The sequence below is a fragment of the Hemicordylus capensis genome, chromosome 2, assembly GCF_027244095.1.
Source record: "Hemicordylus capensis ecotype Gifberg chromosome 2, rHemCap1.1.pri, whole genome shotgun sequence".
Lineage (NCBI taxonomy): Eukaryota > Metazoa > Chordata > Lepidosauria > Squamata > Cordylidae > Hemicordylus > Hemicordylus capensis.
In genome coordinates this window covers 243,948,931-243,966,657 of record NC_069658.1, presented here as the reverse complement: position 1 = coordinate 243,966,657, position 17,727 = coordinate 243,948,931, and the positions used below count along the sequence as shown (strand labels likewise).

Below are 17,727 nucleotides of genomic sequence, written 5' to 3'. Positions count from 1 at the left end.
TTTTTTTAATTCTTTATTAATACAAATGTTTCCTGCTCAGTGCAGCAGTGCTGCAGCAGTCAAGGGAGCGCATCGGTGCCCCCTCCCCCACGAGCAGTCCCTTCCGCGCTGCCCGTGCCCCCCCCATTGCTTTGCTGGCGCCTGGTGGCCAGTCAGTGGCCTGGCTTGGCGGCGGGTGCTTGTGAGGAAAAACCTAAGTATAATGTAGTATGTTGGGGGGGCGGGGGGCACGGGGGGGCGCCATTTCAGTGCTTGCCCCGGGCGCCATTTTCCCTAGTTACGCCTCTGCAAGGTGATGCACATTGGGACAAAAAAACCCAACTTCAAGTATATGCTGATAGGATCTGAGCTGTCAGTGACTGCCCAGGAGAGGGAGCTTGGGGTCGTGGTGGACAGCTCGTTGAAATTGTCGACTCAATGTGCGGCAGCTGTGAAAAAGGCCAATTCCATGCTAGGGATCATTAGGAAGGGGATTGAAAATAAAACGGCTAATATTATAATACCCTTATATAAAACTATGGTGCGGCCACGCCTGGAGTACTGTGTACAATTCTGGTCACATCTAAAAAAGGACATTGTTGAAATGGAAAATGTGCAGAAGAGGACAACCAAGATGATCAGGGGCCTAGAGCACCTTTCTTATGAGGCAAGACTACAACACCTGGGGCTTTTTAGTTTAGAAAAAAGACAACTGCGGGGAGACATGATAGAGGTCTATAAAATCATGCATGGTGTGGAGAAAGTGGAGAGAGAGAAATTCTTTTCCCTCTCACACAACACTAGAATCAGGGGTCATCCCATGAAATTGATTGCCAGGTCTAGGACCAACAAACAGAAGTACTTTTTCACACAACTCGTGATCCACTTGTGGAACTCTCTGCCACAGGATGTAGTGACAGCCAACAACCTGGATGGCTGGAAGAGGGATTTGGATAACTTCATGGAGGTCTATCAATGGCTACCAGTTGGACGGTTGTGGGCTACCTCCAGCCTCAAAGGCAGGAGGCCTCTGAGTACCAGTTGCAGGGGAGTAATGGCTAGAGAGAGGGCATGCCCTAATCTTTTGCCTGTGGCTTCCAGTGACATCCGGTGGATCACTGTGCGAAACAGGATGCTGGACTAGGTTGGCCTTGGGCCTGATCCAGTAGGGCTGTTTGAGGTGGGTGGCTACCAGGGAAAGGGCCGTTTAGGTGGTTGCACCCTGTTTATGGAATAGCCTCCCTAGAGAGGTTTGCCTGCCTTCATCACTTTGTTCTTTTAGATGCCAGGTAAAGACCTTTTTGTTTACCCAGGCCTTTTAAATTCGGGTTTTCAGATTTTATCTGACTTTTACTAATTTTAAAATGTGTTTTTAATGCTGCTTTGTATTGTTTTGTATTTTCACTTCTTTGTCTGTTATGATTTAATGTGTTGTTTTTATTATATGTATTATTCCTCTGTTGTGAGCCGCTCAGAGAACAATTTGTTATGAGCCAGCTCACAAATAAAGTTTATTATTATTAGTAGTAGACTTCAAGACTCTCTCCAGTTTTCCTCACCTCCATCCAGCTCACCTGCCTCCTCAGTCTTCAAGTGGCTTCACCTGATTGAGCCGCTTCCCCTCCCCTTCTTCTCCATGGTTCTCCTCCATACCCTCTTCCCTGGTGCCCAGGAATGCTAAGTATGCTAGTCCTTAGCTTGTGCCAGAGATAGGACTGACTAACACACAACCAACACAAGACAGCATAGAAATGATTTCTTTTGCCTCACAGAGGGACTTGATTTTCTGTAGTTTTTATTAGATAATTGAAGCTTGCATTATTTGACACAGTTGTAGCATGTCATGCTTTCCCCACTTTCCTGGAAAGTCCCATGACTCACATACAAAGAACAGAGAGCCACCACAAGGAGGCAGTATAGCAAAAGCTCTTCTTAACTCTAGGTGAAGAAGTATAGACAGAGTGTAGAGTGAGCCATGTGCACAACACCCGAGGGAAGTATTGCCTTTCGACATAAGAACACAAGCACTAACATCGAGTACAACACTACTGCCTTGTAATAAAGAGAAAACTACCTTTTTGGACTCCAGACACTTTATTTTAAAAGAAAAGGGATTAGATGTGTTGTCTGTTATGGAAAGAGGTCTGAAAATCATCATCCAAGTACAATTCTACAAAATGTGTGGTCACTGGATAATGTTGAAACTCTGCACCATTATAAAAGAGAAGGAAGCTGGATGGTGCCTTCACCACCGAGCTGGAGAAGGAGAGGAAAGCATTACCATTCACAGGCAAGACCTCTCTTTTGTCCAATACACACAACAGATGCTCATGTCAAAATAAAAGTACAGGTTTTTGAGGTGTGAGTGCTATTCTTGCTTTAACCAACACCTAGAGTAGCTGTATTCTAAAGTGAATTCCATTAGACTCTTAATCACTGTAGAGGATTCTCTGGTGAGGAGTAAGGGTGATGTTCTGATAGATACAATTGCTCCCCACACTGAAAACTTGACTATGAAGCTTGCAAGGCACTTGAAACTCTTTCTTTGCTGATTTTGCCCCAGCAGAATAATGTGGCTCTTTTCCTGAGATTCATTTACATCAGTCATCAGAGTGCATTCTTTGAGATGAAATAAGTGACTTCCTGCAACAGAAGAGCTTTCCATACTATAAGCCCTTAGATGGTTTTTCTGAAGTGTGAATCCTTTGATGTGAAGTGAGGTTTGAGTTTCGATGGAAGCTCTTTCCACACTTCAAGCATTTATAGGGCTTCTCCCCAGTGTGTGTTCTTTGATGTTCAGTAAAACTTCGCTTGTCAGTGAAGCTTCTTTCACATTCCAAGCATTCATGTGGTTTCTCCCCAGTGTGGGTTCTGTAATGTCTAGTGAGGTGTGAACTCATCCTGAAGCTCTTTCCACACTCCAAGCAGTGATATGGCTTCTCCCCAGTGTGTGTTCTTTGATGTGTAGTAAGAGATCCTTTATCACTGAAGCTCTTTCCACACTCCAAGCACTTATATGGTTTCTCCCCAGTGTGTGTTCTTTGGTGTTTATTAAGATTCCCCTTGCTACTGAAGCTCTTTCCACACTCCAGACATTTAAATGGTGTCTCCCCAGTGTGGGTTCTGCGATGTCTACTGAGGTGTGAACTCACCGTGAAGCTCTTTCCACACTCCAAACAATGATATGGTTTCTCCCCAGTATGCGTTCTTTGATGTTTAGTAAGGGAGTCCAATACAATGAAGCTCTTTCCACACACCAAGCATTTATATGGTTTATCTTCCATGTGTGTTCTTTGGTGTGTAGTAAGATTTCCCTTGTCACTGAAGCGCTTTCCACACTCCAGACATTTATATGGTGTCTCCCCAGTGTGGGTTCTGCGATGTCTACTGAAGTGGGAACTCACCCTGAAGCTCTTTCCACACTCCAAGCAGTGATATGGTTTCTCCCCAGTGTGCGTTCTTTGATGTTCAGTAAGGGAGTTCGATACAAGGAAGCTCTTTCCACACACCAAGCATTTATATGGTTTATCTCCCGTGTGTATTCTTTGATGTTTAATAAGATTTCCCTTGTCACTGAAGCTCTTTCCACATTCCAGACATTTATATGGTGTCTCCCCAGTGTGTATACTTTGATGTAATGTGAGGTGTGAACTCAACCTGAAGCTCCCTCCACACTCTAAGCACTGATATGGTGTCTCCCCAGTGTGGATTCTGAGATGTCTACTGAGGTGTGAACTCACCCTGAAGCTCTTTCCACACTCCAAGCAATGATATGGTTTCTCCCCAGTGTGCGTTCTTTGATGTTTAGTAAGGGAGTCCAATACAATGAAGCTCTTTCCACACACCAAGCATTTATATGGTTTTTCTCCACTGTGTGTCCTTTGGTGTTTATTAAGATTTCCCTTGTCACTGAAGCTCTTTCCACACTCCAAACATTTATATAGTGTCTCCTCTGAGTGGGTTCTGCGATGTCTACTGAAGTGTGAACTCACCCTGAAGCTCTTTCCACACTCCAAGCAGTGATATGGTTTCTCCCCAGTGTGCGTTCTTTGATGTTCAGTAAGGGAGTTCGATACAAGGAAGCTCTTTCCACACACCAAGCATTTATATGGTTTATCTCCCGTGTGTATTCTTTGATGTTTAATAAGATTTCCCTTGTCACTGAAGCTCTTTCCACACTCCAGACATTTATATGGTGTCTCTCCTGTGTGGATACTTTGATGTAATAAGAGGTGTGAACTCAACCTGAAGCTCCCTCCACACTCTAAGCACTGATATGGTGTCTCCCCAGTGTGGATTCTGCGATGTCTACTGAGGTGTGAACTCACCCTGAAGCTCTTTCCACACTCCAAGCAATTATATGGTTTCTCCCCAGTGTGCGTTCTTTGATGTTTAGTAAGGGAGTCCAATACAATGAAGCTCTTTCCACACACCAAGCATTTATATGGTTTTTCTCCACTGTGTGTCCTTTGGTGTTTATTAAGATTTCCCTTGTCAATAAAGCTCTGTCCACACTCTAAGCACTGATATGGTTTCTCCCCAGTGTGGCTTCTTTGATGTCTAGTCAGGGATTGTGCTCGACTGAAGATCTTTCCGCACTCCAAGCATTTATATGGTTTCTTCCCAGTATGTATCCTTTCATGTTGAGTAACACATCCCTTGTCATTGAAGCTCTTTCCACACTCCAAGCATTGACATGGTTTATCTCCAGTGTGGGTTCTTTGATCTATAGTAAGATTTGCTGTCTTCCTGAAATGCTTTCTGCACTTCAAGCCTTTAGGTGGTTTCTTCCCAGAGTAAATCCTTTGATGTGAAGTGAGGTGTGAGTTCACAATTCCACATGCCAAGCGTTTTAACGGTCTCTCCTCAGTGTGGATTATTTTACACATGGTAAGATTTTCACTGTCACTGAAGTCGTTCCCAGATTCCAACCATTTACACATTTTCTCTTCTATGTTCATTTTCCACTGAGGTTGGAGGTTTGGTTCAAAACTGAAGCTTTCCTTATACACAGGGCACAGACTTCTCTCTCTTACTTCCTCCTTTTTTATCTCGACTGGGATTTTATGGAAGTCACCAAGCTGAGCAGCAGAAGGCCCATCCCTCCTCTTCTGCTTTGCTTCCATTTCCATTCTCCTTTGGTCTCCGTTTTCATATCTGGCACCTCCCAACCATCTTCTGTGGGCTTTTCCCTCCTTCTCCCTCTCCCACCTGTCACCTGCTGGAATGAAGAGAGAAAACTGCTCAGTCTGGAACAGAAAAACAGCTTGAAATCAATGAATAAACCATCCAAAGCGGTTTACATAGAGAAAGAAAGAAAGAAAGAAAGAAAGAAAGAAAGAAAGGAAGGAAGGAAGGAAGGAAGGAAGGAAGGAAGGAAGGAAGGAAGAAAGAAAGAAAGAAAGAAAGAAAGAAAGAAAGAAAGAAAGAAAGAAAGAAAGAAGGATCCCTGTCCCCTGTACCCAAAGAGCTCACAATCTAAAAAGAAACATAAGATAGACACCAGCAAGAAAGCAACAGTAGGAGAGAGGGCATGCCCTCACCTCTTGCTTGTGGGCTTCCCAGAGGCATCCTCTTGAATGCTTGACTCTCTCTTTTTGGTTCTTCTTTACTCTCTGATTCCTTTCTTAACTCTGACTCTCAAGCTCTCTCTATAATCAGGGCTGCTCAACTCTGGCCCTTCAGATGTTTTTGAACTACAACTCTGGAGGGGTACTGTGCTGGGGGTGGATAGGGCCAGTTGCTCTCCGCCTGCTAAATAAAGAGAATCACCACATTGAAAATGTGCCTCTTTGCCTAGTTAGCAGGGAGGGGTGCAAAGGAGCTGGTGAAAATAGGACAAAACATGGACAGAAAGTGGGGGAAATTGGGGCTGGGAGGCAGTGCCCGACCATGCTGTGTGTGTCCCCAGCTGCCCAGCAATGCCCTCCCAAATTAAAATAAAATGCGTTCCTCTTTTTTAAAGACAAAAAGAAGCCACAAAATGACTCCTGTCTTCAAAATGGTGGGTGGAAATGACCTCGGAGGTCATTTCCGACCATCCCTGACCAGCAGATATGCAAGCTTTAACCCCTTAAATGCCTAAAAAAAATTGTGTATACTGAGACCGGGAGGCAATTACCTGACCACGGATATGCAAAACTGTGGGTGCCAGGTCTGCAATTAATGAGGCTCTCCTGTATACAATTTAATGCAGCTTACCTTTCAAGCAGGGTTCTACCCCAGCTAAATGATTTATTATACTTAAATGTGAAGTGTTAAGGAAATAAAAATCCAATTTTATAAATAGGATAGAATGATAAAATACACTTCTTTCCTTCTATATTTATGGGGTGTGTGTGTGTGTATGTGTGTTGTAATTTAGAGTGGCTGTGAAGGAACAAGGCCTAGAGCTCTTGTTTTTGAAAATAATCCCTTGCATTGTTTTAATAGTCCTAAAACCTCTTCATTATTGTAAACAGGATTTCTGTGTAAAAAGGTTTGCTAGTAAAGAGAACTATCAGGGTCATGGCTTCTGTGAAGCAATTTCAGTTTGTGGATGACAAAAATGTACTGGTTTGATTTTGGAAGGAAAAAGAGATTTAATTCTATTGGTTATGTTTTGGAAAAAATGGAAGGAACTTCCAGAGTTGTACTAATTGGATTGTTTAAAAAACTGTTGAGGCAATAATGTGTATATAGAGCAGGGCTGCTCAACTTTGGCCCTCCTGCAGATGTTGGCCTACAACTCCCATAATCCCTGATTACGGGCAACTGTGGTTGGGAATTATGGGAGTTGTAGTCCAAAAACATCTGAAGGGCCAGAGTTGAGCAGCCCTGATTATAGAGAGCGCTTGAGAGTCAGAGTTAAGAAAGGAGTCAGAGAGTAAAGGAGAACCAAAAAGAGAGAGTCAAGCATACAAGAGGATGCCTCTGGGAAGCCCACAAGCAAGAGGCAAGGGCATGCCCTCTCTCCTACTGTTGCTCCCCTACAACTGGAATTTAGAGGAATCTTGCCTCTGAGGCTAGGGGTGGCCTATAGCCACCAGACTAGTAGCCATTACTAGTGGCTCCATGTATTTGTCTAAACCCCTTTTAAAGCCATCCAAGCTGGTGGCCATCACCACATCCCATGGCAGAGAATTCCACAGATTAATTACGTGCTGTGTGAAAAAGTACTTCCTTTTGTTGGTCGTAAATTTCCCCACCTTCAGTTTCATAGGATGACCCTTGGTTCTAGTGCTGTGAGAAAGGGAGAAAAAATTATCTCTCTCCACTCCATGCATAATGGTATACACCTCTACCACATCTCTCCATAGTTGCCTCTTTTCCAAACTAAAGAGCCCCAGATGCTGTAGCCTTGCCTCATAAGTTACTCATCAGCCTGCTGCCTTCAGAAAGCCTGACAATTAACACCTGTGTCAGCCAGCAGTCCTTTGTGGCAGAAAGGGCTGCTGGGAAGTTTTAGAGGCTCATAAATTGCTGAAGACACGCCGGTGGCGTGGTCGGCGGCCTGCCTGTAAGCGGCCACCAAAAGGGGACAGCCTTTGGGGCCGGGCCTTCGGGGGTGGGACTGAGGGCTGGTTGTTCAGTGGGTGGGTGGATTTTTGGGTCAAAGTGCTGTTTTTATTGCCCTGAGTTGTGCCAGGCCTAGTTGATGAGATGTGTTTGGGCTCTCCTGAGGGGGATACAGGGGGTGCACCTGGCAGCCTTGGGGCAGCTATTGCTGTAGTGGTGGGGAATAGAAGAATTGGCGCTGGCAGAGCAGCTGGCCATTACAGGGGAAGGGAAATTAGTAATCTAGTAACTATTTCTGCTTCCAACTGTTCTGACAACTCTCAGGCCTTGGGGAGCAGCACCAACGACCCACAGAGCCTGACCTTGCTCCTTTGTAATGCCAGGTCAGTACAAAATAAGACCGAAATTGTCAGTGATTTGATCATGGATGAGGGAGCTGACCTGGCACGTATAACTGAGACCTGGTTGGGGGAGGTGAGTGGCCCAGTGTGGGCTCAGCTTCTCCCTCCAGGTTACTCTGTTGTGGAGCAGGTTAGGGGAAGTGGGCGCGGGGGAGGGGGGAGAGTGGCTGTGATCCATAAAAACATTATCTCCCTTACCAGGGCCCTTGTGAGACAGTTGACTTATATTGAGTGTGTATTTCTGAGGCTTGGAACTAGGGATAGATTGGGGATTCTGTTGGTGTACCATTCACCCCACTGCCCAACTGACTCCCTAACTGAGCTGACGGAGCTGGTCGCAGAGTTGGCTCTTGGTGCTGGCTTTTGGTGCTGGGGGATTTCAATATTCACTTTGGGACTGGCTTGTCTGGTGCGGCTCAGGAGTTCACAGCGGCCATGACAACTATGGGCCTATCCCAATTAATTCTTGAACCATCTCATGTTGCCGGCCACACACTGGATTTGGTCTTCTGTTTGGATCAGGGGGGTCTTCCATGGGTGGGGGATCCGGTGGTTACCCCATTGTCATGGACGGACCACTACCTGGCTAAGGTTGGTATCACGGTCACAACCCACCCCTGCAGGGGTGATGGACCTATTAGGATGGTCCGCTCAAAAAGGCTGCTGGACCCAGGTTTCCAAAAGGCCTTGGAGGGTTTTGATGTTGGTGCGGCCGGTGATTCTGTTGATGCCCTGGCGGGAACCTAGAATAGAGAACTCACCAGGGCAGTAGATATTATTGCTCCTAAACGTCCCTCCAGGCCTGCTTCTAAGATGGCCCCCTGGTATACAGAGAAGTTGCGGGGGATGAAGCAGCTTGATAGGCGACTAGTACGCAAGTGGAGGAGAACTCAGCTCAAATCTGACAGGATGCAGCATAGAACCCATTTGAAGACCTACGTGATGGCAGTGCGCGCAGCAAAAAAGCGTTTTTTGGTCAGTGCGCATTGCGTCTGCGGGTTCACGTACAGCAGAGTTATCCCGGGTGGTGAGGAGTATAGTCTCTGCTCCTTCTGCCCCAAATAAGCTCCCTGAGATTCTCTGCTGTGATGCCTTTAGTGGGTTCTTTGCAGATAAAATCTCCTGTATTCGGGCCGACTTGGACTCCACTATTTCTGCAGGGTCTGTGAGGGAGGTATCCAGCAATTCCTCTTGCGGTGTTAGGTTGGATCAGTTTCAATCTGTGACTCCTGATGACGTGGACAAGCTGCTTGGAGTGGTATGGCCTACCACTTGTTCTCTGGATCCTTGCCCAACCTGGCTGCTTCGATCTAGCGGAGAGATTGTTGGAGATAGCCTAGTTAATATCATAAATGCATCGCTGAGGGAGGGTAGGGTGCCTCCGTGTTTGAAGGAGGCAATAGTTAGACCTCTTCTTAAGAAGCCTTCCCTGGATCCCTCAGCGATGGATAGTTATAGGCCAATCTCCAATCTCCCCTGGCTGGGCAAGGTAATTGAGAGGGTGGTGGCTAACCAGCTCCAGGCAGTTTTGGAGGAAACTGATTATCTAGACCCATTTCAAACTGGCTTTAAAACGGGCTATGGGGTTGAGACAGCCTTGGTCGGCCTGATGGATGACCTTTACCGGGGAATCGACAGAGAGAGTGTGACTCTGTTGGTCCTCTTGGATCTCTCGGTGGCGTTCAACACCATCGACCATGGTATCCTTCTGGGTTGCCTGGGGGAGTTGGGAATAGGGGGCACTGCTCTGCAGTGGTTCCATTCCTATCTCTCGGGTAGATCTCAGATGGTAGAGCTTGTTGACAGTCGCTCCTCAAAGCAGGAGCTGTTATATGGAGTCCCTCAGGGCTCCATTCTGTCACCAATGCTTTTCAATATCTACATGAAACCGCTGGGTGAGGTCATCAGGAGATCTGGTGCTGGGTGTTATCAGTATGCTGATGACACCCAAATCTACTTCTCCTTTTCATCTTCAGGAAATGGCACTCATTCTCTAAATGCCTGCCTACAGGCAGTAATGGGCTGGATGAGCGAGAACAAATTGAAGCTGAATCCAAGCAAGACAGAGGTGCTCATTGTGGGGGCTCAGAATCTGAGGGGTGAGTTAGATCTTCCTGTGCTGGATGGGGTTACACTCCCCCAGAAGGAGCAGGCACGCAGCTTGGGAGTACTCCTGGACCCAGGCCTCACCCTGGTATCTCAGGTGGAGGCCATGGCCAGGAGTGCTTTTTACCAGCTTCGGCTGATTTGACAGCTGCGCCCATTCCTTGAGGAGGATGACCTCAAAACAGTGGTGCACCAGCTGGTAACCTCCCGGCTTGACTACTGCAAGGCGCTTTACTTGGGGCTGCCTTTGTACATAGTTCGGAAACTTCAATTAGTTCAGAATGCGGCAGCCAGATTGGTCTCTGGGGTAACCCGGAGAGACCATATTACGCCTATTTTGAAACAATTGCACTGGCTGCCGATATGTTTCCGGGCAAAATACAAAGTGCTGGTTATTACCTTTAAAGCCCTGAATGGCTTATGCCCGAGTTACCTTAGAAAGCGCCTTCTTTTGCATGATCCCCACCGCACATTAAGGTAATCTGAGAAGGTTCATCTCCAGTTACCACCAGCTCGTCTGGTGGCGACTCAGAGACGGGCCTTCTCTTTAGCTGCTCCGGGGCTGTGAAATGCGCTCCCTGCGGAAATCTGCAATTTGAATTCTCTATTAGCCTTCAGGAGAACTCTTAAAACTTATTTCTTTGGCCTGGCTTTCCAGGGTTTTTTAATCGGTTATAATATTCTAAACTGATTTCGAGGCTTTTAATCACTGTAATTGTTTAATTGTTGTTTTAAAATGTTTTTAAATTGTTAATTGTTGTTATATTGTTTTAATTTGTTTTAGCTCTTTACTGTTTTAGTGGTTTGTTTTAATTGTAAACCGTCCTGAGCCATATTGGAAGGGTGGTATATAAATCAAATAAATAAATATAAAATAAATAAGTGTTCCAGGCCCCTGATTATCTTGGTTGCCCTCTTCTGGACCTTTTCCAGTTCTACAATATTATTTTAAAGATATGATGACCAGAATTGTGCACAGTACTCCAAATGTGGCAGCACCATAGATTTGTATAAGGGCATTATAATATTAGCATTTTTATTTTAAACCCCCTTCCTAATGATCCCTAGCATGGATTTTGCCTTCTTCACCGCTGCTGTACAGTGAGTCAACACTTTCAACGAGCTATCCACCATGACCCCAAGATCTCTCTCCTGGTCAGACACTGACAGATCAGATCGCATCAGCGTATATTTGAAGTTGGGTTTTTTGGCCCCAATGTGCAATTGGGAGATGATGCCCAGACCTTATCCAAGCTGCCGGAGGTGGTTCGTATGTAGGCCACCTGGGAGATGGTGCCCAGACTTCAGTTGGCAACAGCAAGTCATATTTATGTATCAGGCGGTATATAAATATGAGAAATAAAATAAATTCACTCAGGTAATGAAAGGTTGCCTGAGATCTTACATTCCAACACTAGCGCCCCTCTGGAGCACACTAACTGTGTCCATCTGGGTTCTCCTGCCTGTAGAAGCACAGGCTCAATAGGTCGGTCACTGTCAGGATTTCATCTTGTTTACTGGATCCCTTATTGGGCAACATCTCCATTTCCAGTGTGTGTTCCCAGGGTTGGCTTAGAATGCAAATCCTGGTGCCCAGGGGCGGAGCTATAATTGGACGGACACCTTCTAAGAACACGAGTTCTCCAACCTCTGAAAGCCCCCTCGCCTCTCCCTTGGCTGGCTGGCTACTCACTCACTTGTTCTTGCTGCCCTGCGGGCTGGCCACTGTTGCTGTCACTTGCCATGCCACCCTGCCACCCACCCACCACGCTATCCTGCTGCCTGCCTCACTGCACACCTGACAGGCTCCCAGGCCAGTGGAAAGCAAAAACAAGACCTGAATAGGGCCGCCTTGCTTCCCGTCAGCCCAGAGACGGCTGGGAAGGCATTATGCACATGCACCCTGTGTCTGTATCAGGGCGCATGCACACTGCGCATTTCCAGCCAGCTCTGAGCCAGTAGGAAGCAACAAGGCCTCATTTGGTGCTTTCCTATTTCCCATTGTTCTGGGAGCCTGGTGAGTGGGCAATATGGAGAAGTGGCAGCATGGGCGCCGAGACCGATGAGCACCAACATGAGTGAGCCGGGGGCGCTGCACAAACAGGTGGCACCTGCGCCATGGATGGTGTGGGCATGGATGGTGTATTCAACACAGGCCTCTCTGCCCTCATTAAGCCCCTGCTGGTGCCTAACACTCTCCCTCCCTAGGTTGGCAGAGGTGCTCTTGAAATCCCCCAGGCTCGTTATCCCAGGAGATTCCAACCCATACGTCAAGACCTCATTGCCCAGTGTGACTCTGGATTCCTTGGCTTCCATGGGTAGGCCCCAGGTTATATCTGGCCACACACCTGTGGCAGGAGAAGCTCTAGATCAGGGATTCTCAACGTTGGGTCCCCAGATGTTATTGGACTCCAACTCCCATAATCCCTAACCAAAGGCCACTGGGGCTGGGAATTATGGGAGTCAAAGTCCAATAACATCTGGGGACCCAACATTGAGAACCCCTGCTCTAGATCAGACATTTCAAGTATGGACAGATGTCTGGATGATGAAAGGCAGGGGGAAAGAAAAACCCAGAATGGGTTCACAGCCTTGGTTGTTACTGGTGGCACCACATAGGGAGTTGCCTTGGAAAGTGGGCATCTCACAAGACTGAGCTTGCCACCTGCTGCTTAAGTGACACCCCAGTTATATCACTCAGAGGGGGAACAGTCCCTGCACAAATGGTCGATCTCCCTCCCTCCTAACACACTTGAGGTGGCTGAGATGCCTCCCCTCCCACCAGAAAGTCAGATTCCTCAGGGGAGGGACTTCAGCTCAATCGCTGAGCACCTGCTTTCCATGCAGAGTCTCAGTTCCATCCTCTGGTAGCAACTCCAGGTAGACCTGGGGAAATATTTCTCCAAAACTCTGGAGAGGCGCTGCCAGACAATGTAGAGAAAGCTGAACTAGAAGAACCCCGAAAAAGGCAGTTTTACATCACATCCGCTGCAAGGGCAACTGCTTTTTGTAAACGTAGTAGTTTGCGGCGCATCTGAGATTCATCCAACGGTGGTTCATTGAGCAGCTCATCAATCCATAACACTGAAGCCCTCGATACCAGGGAGGCTGTAGTGTCGGCCCTGATAGCCATAGCAGATAAATCATGAAGCCTACGTAGGGCCGCTTCCGCTTTTTTGTCTGCAGGGTCCTTAAAGGTGGAATCCCCATCCTTGGGGACCACTACTCCACTAAGGAGCGCTCCAAAGGGGGCATCCGTGAGGGGAACCTTCAGGAGATTAAGAGTCTCCTCATCAAAATCATAAAGCTTAGAGGCGGCTGCTGGAGCACGCTTAGCAGAGGCAATGGCGGACCATTCTTCTTTAATAGTGGCAGAGAAGCCCTCAGGCATAACCGCCTTAGACTGCACAGGCTTTGAACAGGGCAGGACAAGTGAACCCTTGGATATGGGTTTATCATCCTCGGGGGTCACTGGTTTAATACCCAAAGCTAGTAGGGATCTGTTAATGATAGATTGGGCATCCTCTTTCAGAGAAAGACGCTGATTGTGGGCCCCGAGCCCCTGTTCTTCAGGAATCTCGCTATCTTCACCAGAGGATGAATTAAGTTCAGGTTCCCCGCTCCCTGTGCTCGTCTCTGGGCTGCATAATGTCGGGAGACTCCTCCCCCGAGGAGTGAAGTTCGCGGGTACGCGAGTAAGGGGTGACCCTCATGGCTCGTCTAAGCCTCTTCCTGACAGGGGATAGGTCCTGGGAGTCCGAGGAGGAGGACACCTCCCCCCGGCGCCTCGGCGCTCTGTCCCCAGGCTGTCCTTTTAGCGCAGCCGCTATGGAACGTTTTACTGCCGCCTCTATCAAGCCCCTTAATGCCTCTGGATTAACGGAGTTCCCCGGAAGGGCCGCGGGGGCGCCGTCACCCGGTGATGTATGGCCAGGGGAGCCCATAGCTAAGTGCTGCACGGTCGCCTCCCCGCTCCCTCGTGAGGGCCCCGGTCTCACCGGAGACATCCGAGCCGTGTTGTCGTCCTCGTTCTGCTGCCCCTCAACTTGGTCCCCCTCGTCCATAAGCTCTGCTGTTCCGGGGCTGGGGAGCTGAACCGGCTGCCGTTCCACCAACGGCCCGTCTGCTGAGTGCTGCGCAGAGCGTACGGCCGCTGGCGAAAGGAGGGGCGGGGACCGGGAAACTGCTTCCTCCACAGCTTGACGAGGCGGCCGCACAGGCGAGGCCGTCCTGTGTCTGTGTGATCTCGGCAACAACTCCCGCTCGGCGTGCTTGCTCTTCTTCTTCTTCTGCCTTTTTTGCGGCGGAGACGCCGAGCGGAGGTGATCGTGCCCGGTCAAGAGACCTAGCATCCACACCCTGGCCATCTCGCTGAGGGGAAAGTCGCTGTGGCCTGGTGGTGCCAGCAAGACTCCCCCTAGAGGCCGACATTTTGTCCACGTCCTTTTCACCCGCTCGGGCCTTAGGCGGGAAAACCCGTTGGCGGGCTGCTTGCTCCCTCAGAGCCACAATTCCAACCACCTTCCTCGCGGCCATCGATCGGAGGGCCGACCAGAGGTGAGAGAAGGAGGAGAGACCAAAGTAAATTAGCAACGGAGAGGGGGAAGTAGCAAGAAAGGAACGGAGAAAGAAAGGTCTTTTTTTTTTTAAGGGTTATAGTAATAGTAAGATGTTATAGAAGTAAGAGAAGTATACAATGAATAGTAGACCGAACAGGAGAATAAGCAAAATAGGAAGGAATTTACGAAGCGAGCTGAGTAGGAGAACCTCCTGGAGCGAAGGCAGGAAGTAGAACTGAAGGTGTACGCCCACATGCACTGGGTTGAGTTCTTCAGTTTTTTCTACTTCCTGCCTTCTGGAGCATGTGGAGGGATGTAATCCCACGTTGGGTGACCTCCTACACCAGCCGAGAAAGCCTCTTTGGAGTTCAGTTTTACTTCTTGTTTTTCTATCCCACCCTTCCTCCACTATGTGCTTGCCCTTTTATGTCCACAACAACCCTATGAGATATGCTTAGAGATTACTGGTCAAAGCCACCCAATGTGCTTCTTCGCAAAAGGGACATTTGAAGCAGGATCTTCCTGCTTCTGATTTAACACTAACAACCGTACTACAAAAACAGGGTCTCTTACCCAGAGAGGCAACATTCCAAAAATTCTCCTCCATGACTTCCCTGTGCAGGGCTTTTTGGTCCACATCCAGCAGAGCCCACTCCTCCTCCTTGAAAGGCACAGCCACCTCCCCAAAGGTCACCAGAGCCTGAAACAAGAAGAAAATGATTTCTCCCTCATGGATCACATAATGGGGCTTTAACTTCAAAGCACAATGAAGGGGAGGTGCTGCAAGAAGGATGGGGAATGCTCCCCCCCAGGATTGCTAAGTATATTTGTATAACATTCAAAGTGGTTTAGAAAGCAAAGGAAATGGGGCGGGGTGGTGGTGGTTCCCTGTCCCAAAGGAGCTCTAGTTCTTTCTAGAAGTACACAGGAAGACACCATCAACAGCCAGTGGGAAGGATGCTGTGCTGGCACAAAGACCCAACCCTTGCTCTTCCCCTGCTAAATATCTGAGGGCCTGCACTTTCAAAGGTGCTTCCTTGCCAAGTTAACAAGATTCAGGCCTTCATGTGAGGCCTGGACAGCATTCTTAGCAAGCAGCTTTGACCAAAGCCAAAGGAAAGAGAGATTCTTCCAAGCCCAGCAGGACGTGCAGAGGACAGAGATCGCCTATTGGTCACACACCCTCCATTCCCAATGATCCCTCCCCTACCTGATTCAGTCGTCCTGATGTTTCTTGCACTCCATCAGAAAGAAGAGATGGCTCAGAACGCATTGCCAACATAACTCCAGCACCTGCAAAGGGCACAAAATAATGGAAAGATGTAGCAAAATGAAATGTACCTAGAATCATGACTCAAGGAAGCATAAAAGCAGGGCGAGGGTCCTTCAGCTGCCCTCCTGCAACATCCCCCTCAACATGGGCTCTGACTGGCATCAAATTGAAGCCGCCTCTGCCTGAGGAAAATGAGTGGCTGCTTCCACTGCCTGCACCTGAAGCAGCACAATAGATGCCAGAAAGAAACAGGGTGGAAGATTAGCAGAAGATTTAGACAGGCAAAGGCCTGAAGAGAATGAATTGCATTTCTCTTCCTCCCAGATGATTATTTTTCCAAAGCAAAGACAAATGATTCCAGCTGGCCCCCAGCTCTCCTTCCTGCAGGAGAGACAGGGAAATGCTATGACTTGAAGGGAACGTCCAGGAGAGGAGTTAGTTCCCTAAGCCCCACTTAGGCTAAGTACCTCAGTCCAGGTGTGTGTGTGTCAAACAATGAAGCAGCCTTCCCTGATCTCTGCCCCAAACTATTCCTACCTGGCCTGCACTTCTCATTCTCTCACCTTTCCCTAGATTGCAGAGAACTGGGACGCAGGAAAACAAGTTAGAGATGACCCCCCTGGGGAGGAATCATTCTTTTCTTCCTTCCTTCCTTCCCCCACACTTTCCTGCTGATGGCATTTCTCCTCCACTTCAGCTCCAGGACTCCCCTGCACCCAAATACATTGAGGACTGACCAGTTCCCAGAGCAGGGGACCCCCTGATCCCACTTTTGGGTGTTGGGGAGGAGAAGCCCAGAAGCCACTTTGCAGAGGAAGGAGCAGGAAGCTGCTTTCCTCATTCATTCATTCCTCTCTGTCTATCTGAGAAATGGAATTGTTCCCTTAGATTGGTGCTCATAAGGACTAAACAGAAGCGCAGTGGAGGTGTTTCCAAGTATTTGCACTCTTATTTCCCACTCCAGTGCAGAGTGGGGAGTCACGTTTGCTCTGGAGGTGCATCCTCTGATGCTTCCCCAATGAATCTTTCTCAAAATCTGTCTTGTGGCTCAAGCCACCGTGCATCATGTTGCCCATGTGGATCAAACTAACAGGCTTGGCATTACATGCACCATCCTCTCAGGTACTGAATGAGCCAGACTGATCTCTGTCTCACTTTTATCCTCTCTTTTAAAGGAAAAAGAGGGAGCCTTACCCAGAGAGGGCAGCATGGCAAAGTTCTCCTCCATGACTTCCCTGTGCAGGTCTCTTTGGCCCTGATCCAGCAGAGGCCACTCCCTGTCCGTGAAATGCACATCTGGGATTAAGAGGCACAGTTAACCTCCCCCTGTCAAATATTCGAGATCTGACACTTTCAAAGGCTCAGTTAGCAGGAATCACACCTTCACGAGTGGCCTTCACAGCTTTCCTTAGTGGGTAGCTTAGACTGAAGCCAAAGCAAAAGGAGATTCCTCCAGGCCCAGGGGGATGTAGCAAGAACAGAGGGAACCTGCCCGCCCCAGGTCTTCTTCCCGCTACAATCCCTGCTCATATTGAAGCTTTATCCATTTCAACACAAAGAAGAAATAGCTAAGAATGCATTGCCGACCTGATTTGTACAGAGGACACAAAAGTGTCTGGATGATGTGAGAGAGAATGAAATAAAGTGAGAGAGAGAAATAGAGAAAGACTGATGCCTTTCTTCATTGTGGGTTTTGTTACAGCCAGCATGGCCAAAGTCAATGGACTGGACCCAGAATTTAGTTCAGAACCCAGGCCTATTTCCGATAGCAATGTTCAGCTCAGAGAGACATTGATGCATGGTCTCACTCAACTCTGAATGAATTGATCAGTACATGGCATCCTAGCCTCATGACTTGCTTTTGTGACAAATGGTAACTGCTTTGTGAAGGTAGGAGTAATCCAGCATTTCC

At 48.0% G+C, this 17,727-nt stretch overlaps 1 protein-coding gene across 1 annotated transcript in view; it reads right to left on the bottom strand.

The window, feature by feature from the left end:
• The window catches only part of LOC128343910 (zinc finger protein 850-like), a 50,810-nt gene that overhangs the window by 15,605 nt on the left and 17,478 nt on the right, over positions 1 to 17,727 (bottom strand). The window contains exons 6-9 of the mRNA XM_053293341.1: positions 15,753 to 15,835; positions 15,116 to 15,242; positions 2,647 to 5,200; positions 2,169 to 2,235 (exon numbers count right to left, since the gene is read on the bottom strand). Coding sequence (XP_053149316.1) covers positions 2,169 to 2,235; positions 2,647 to 5,200; positions 15,116 to 15,242; positions 15,753 to 15,835 — 2,831 coding nt within the window. The remainder of the gene's footprint in view (positions 1 to 2,168; positions 2,236 to 2,646; positions 5,201 to 15,115; positions 15,243 to 15,752; positions 15,836 to 17,727) is intronic.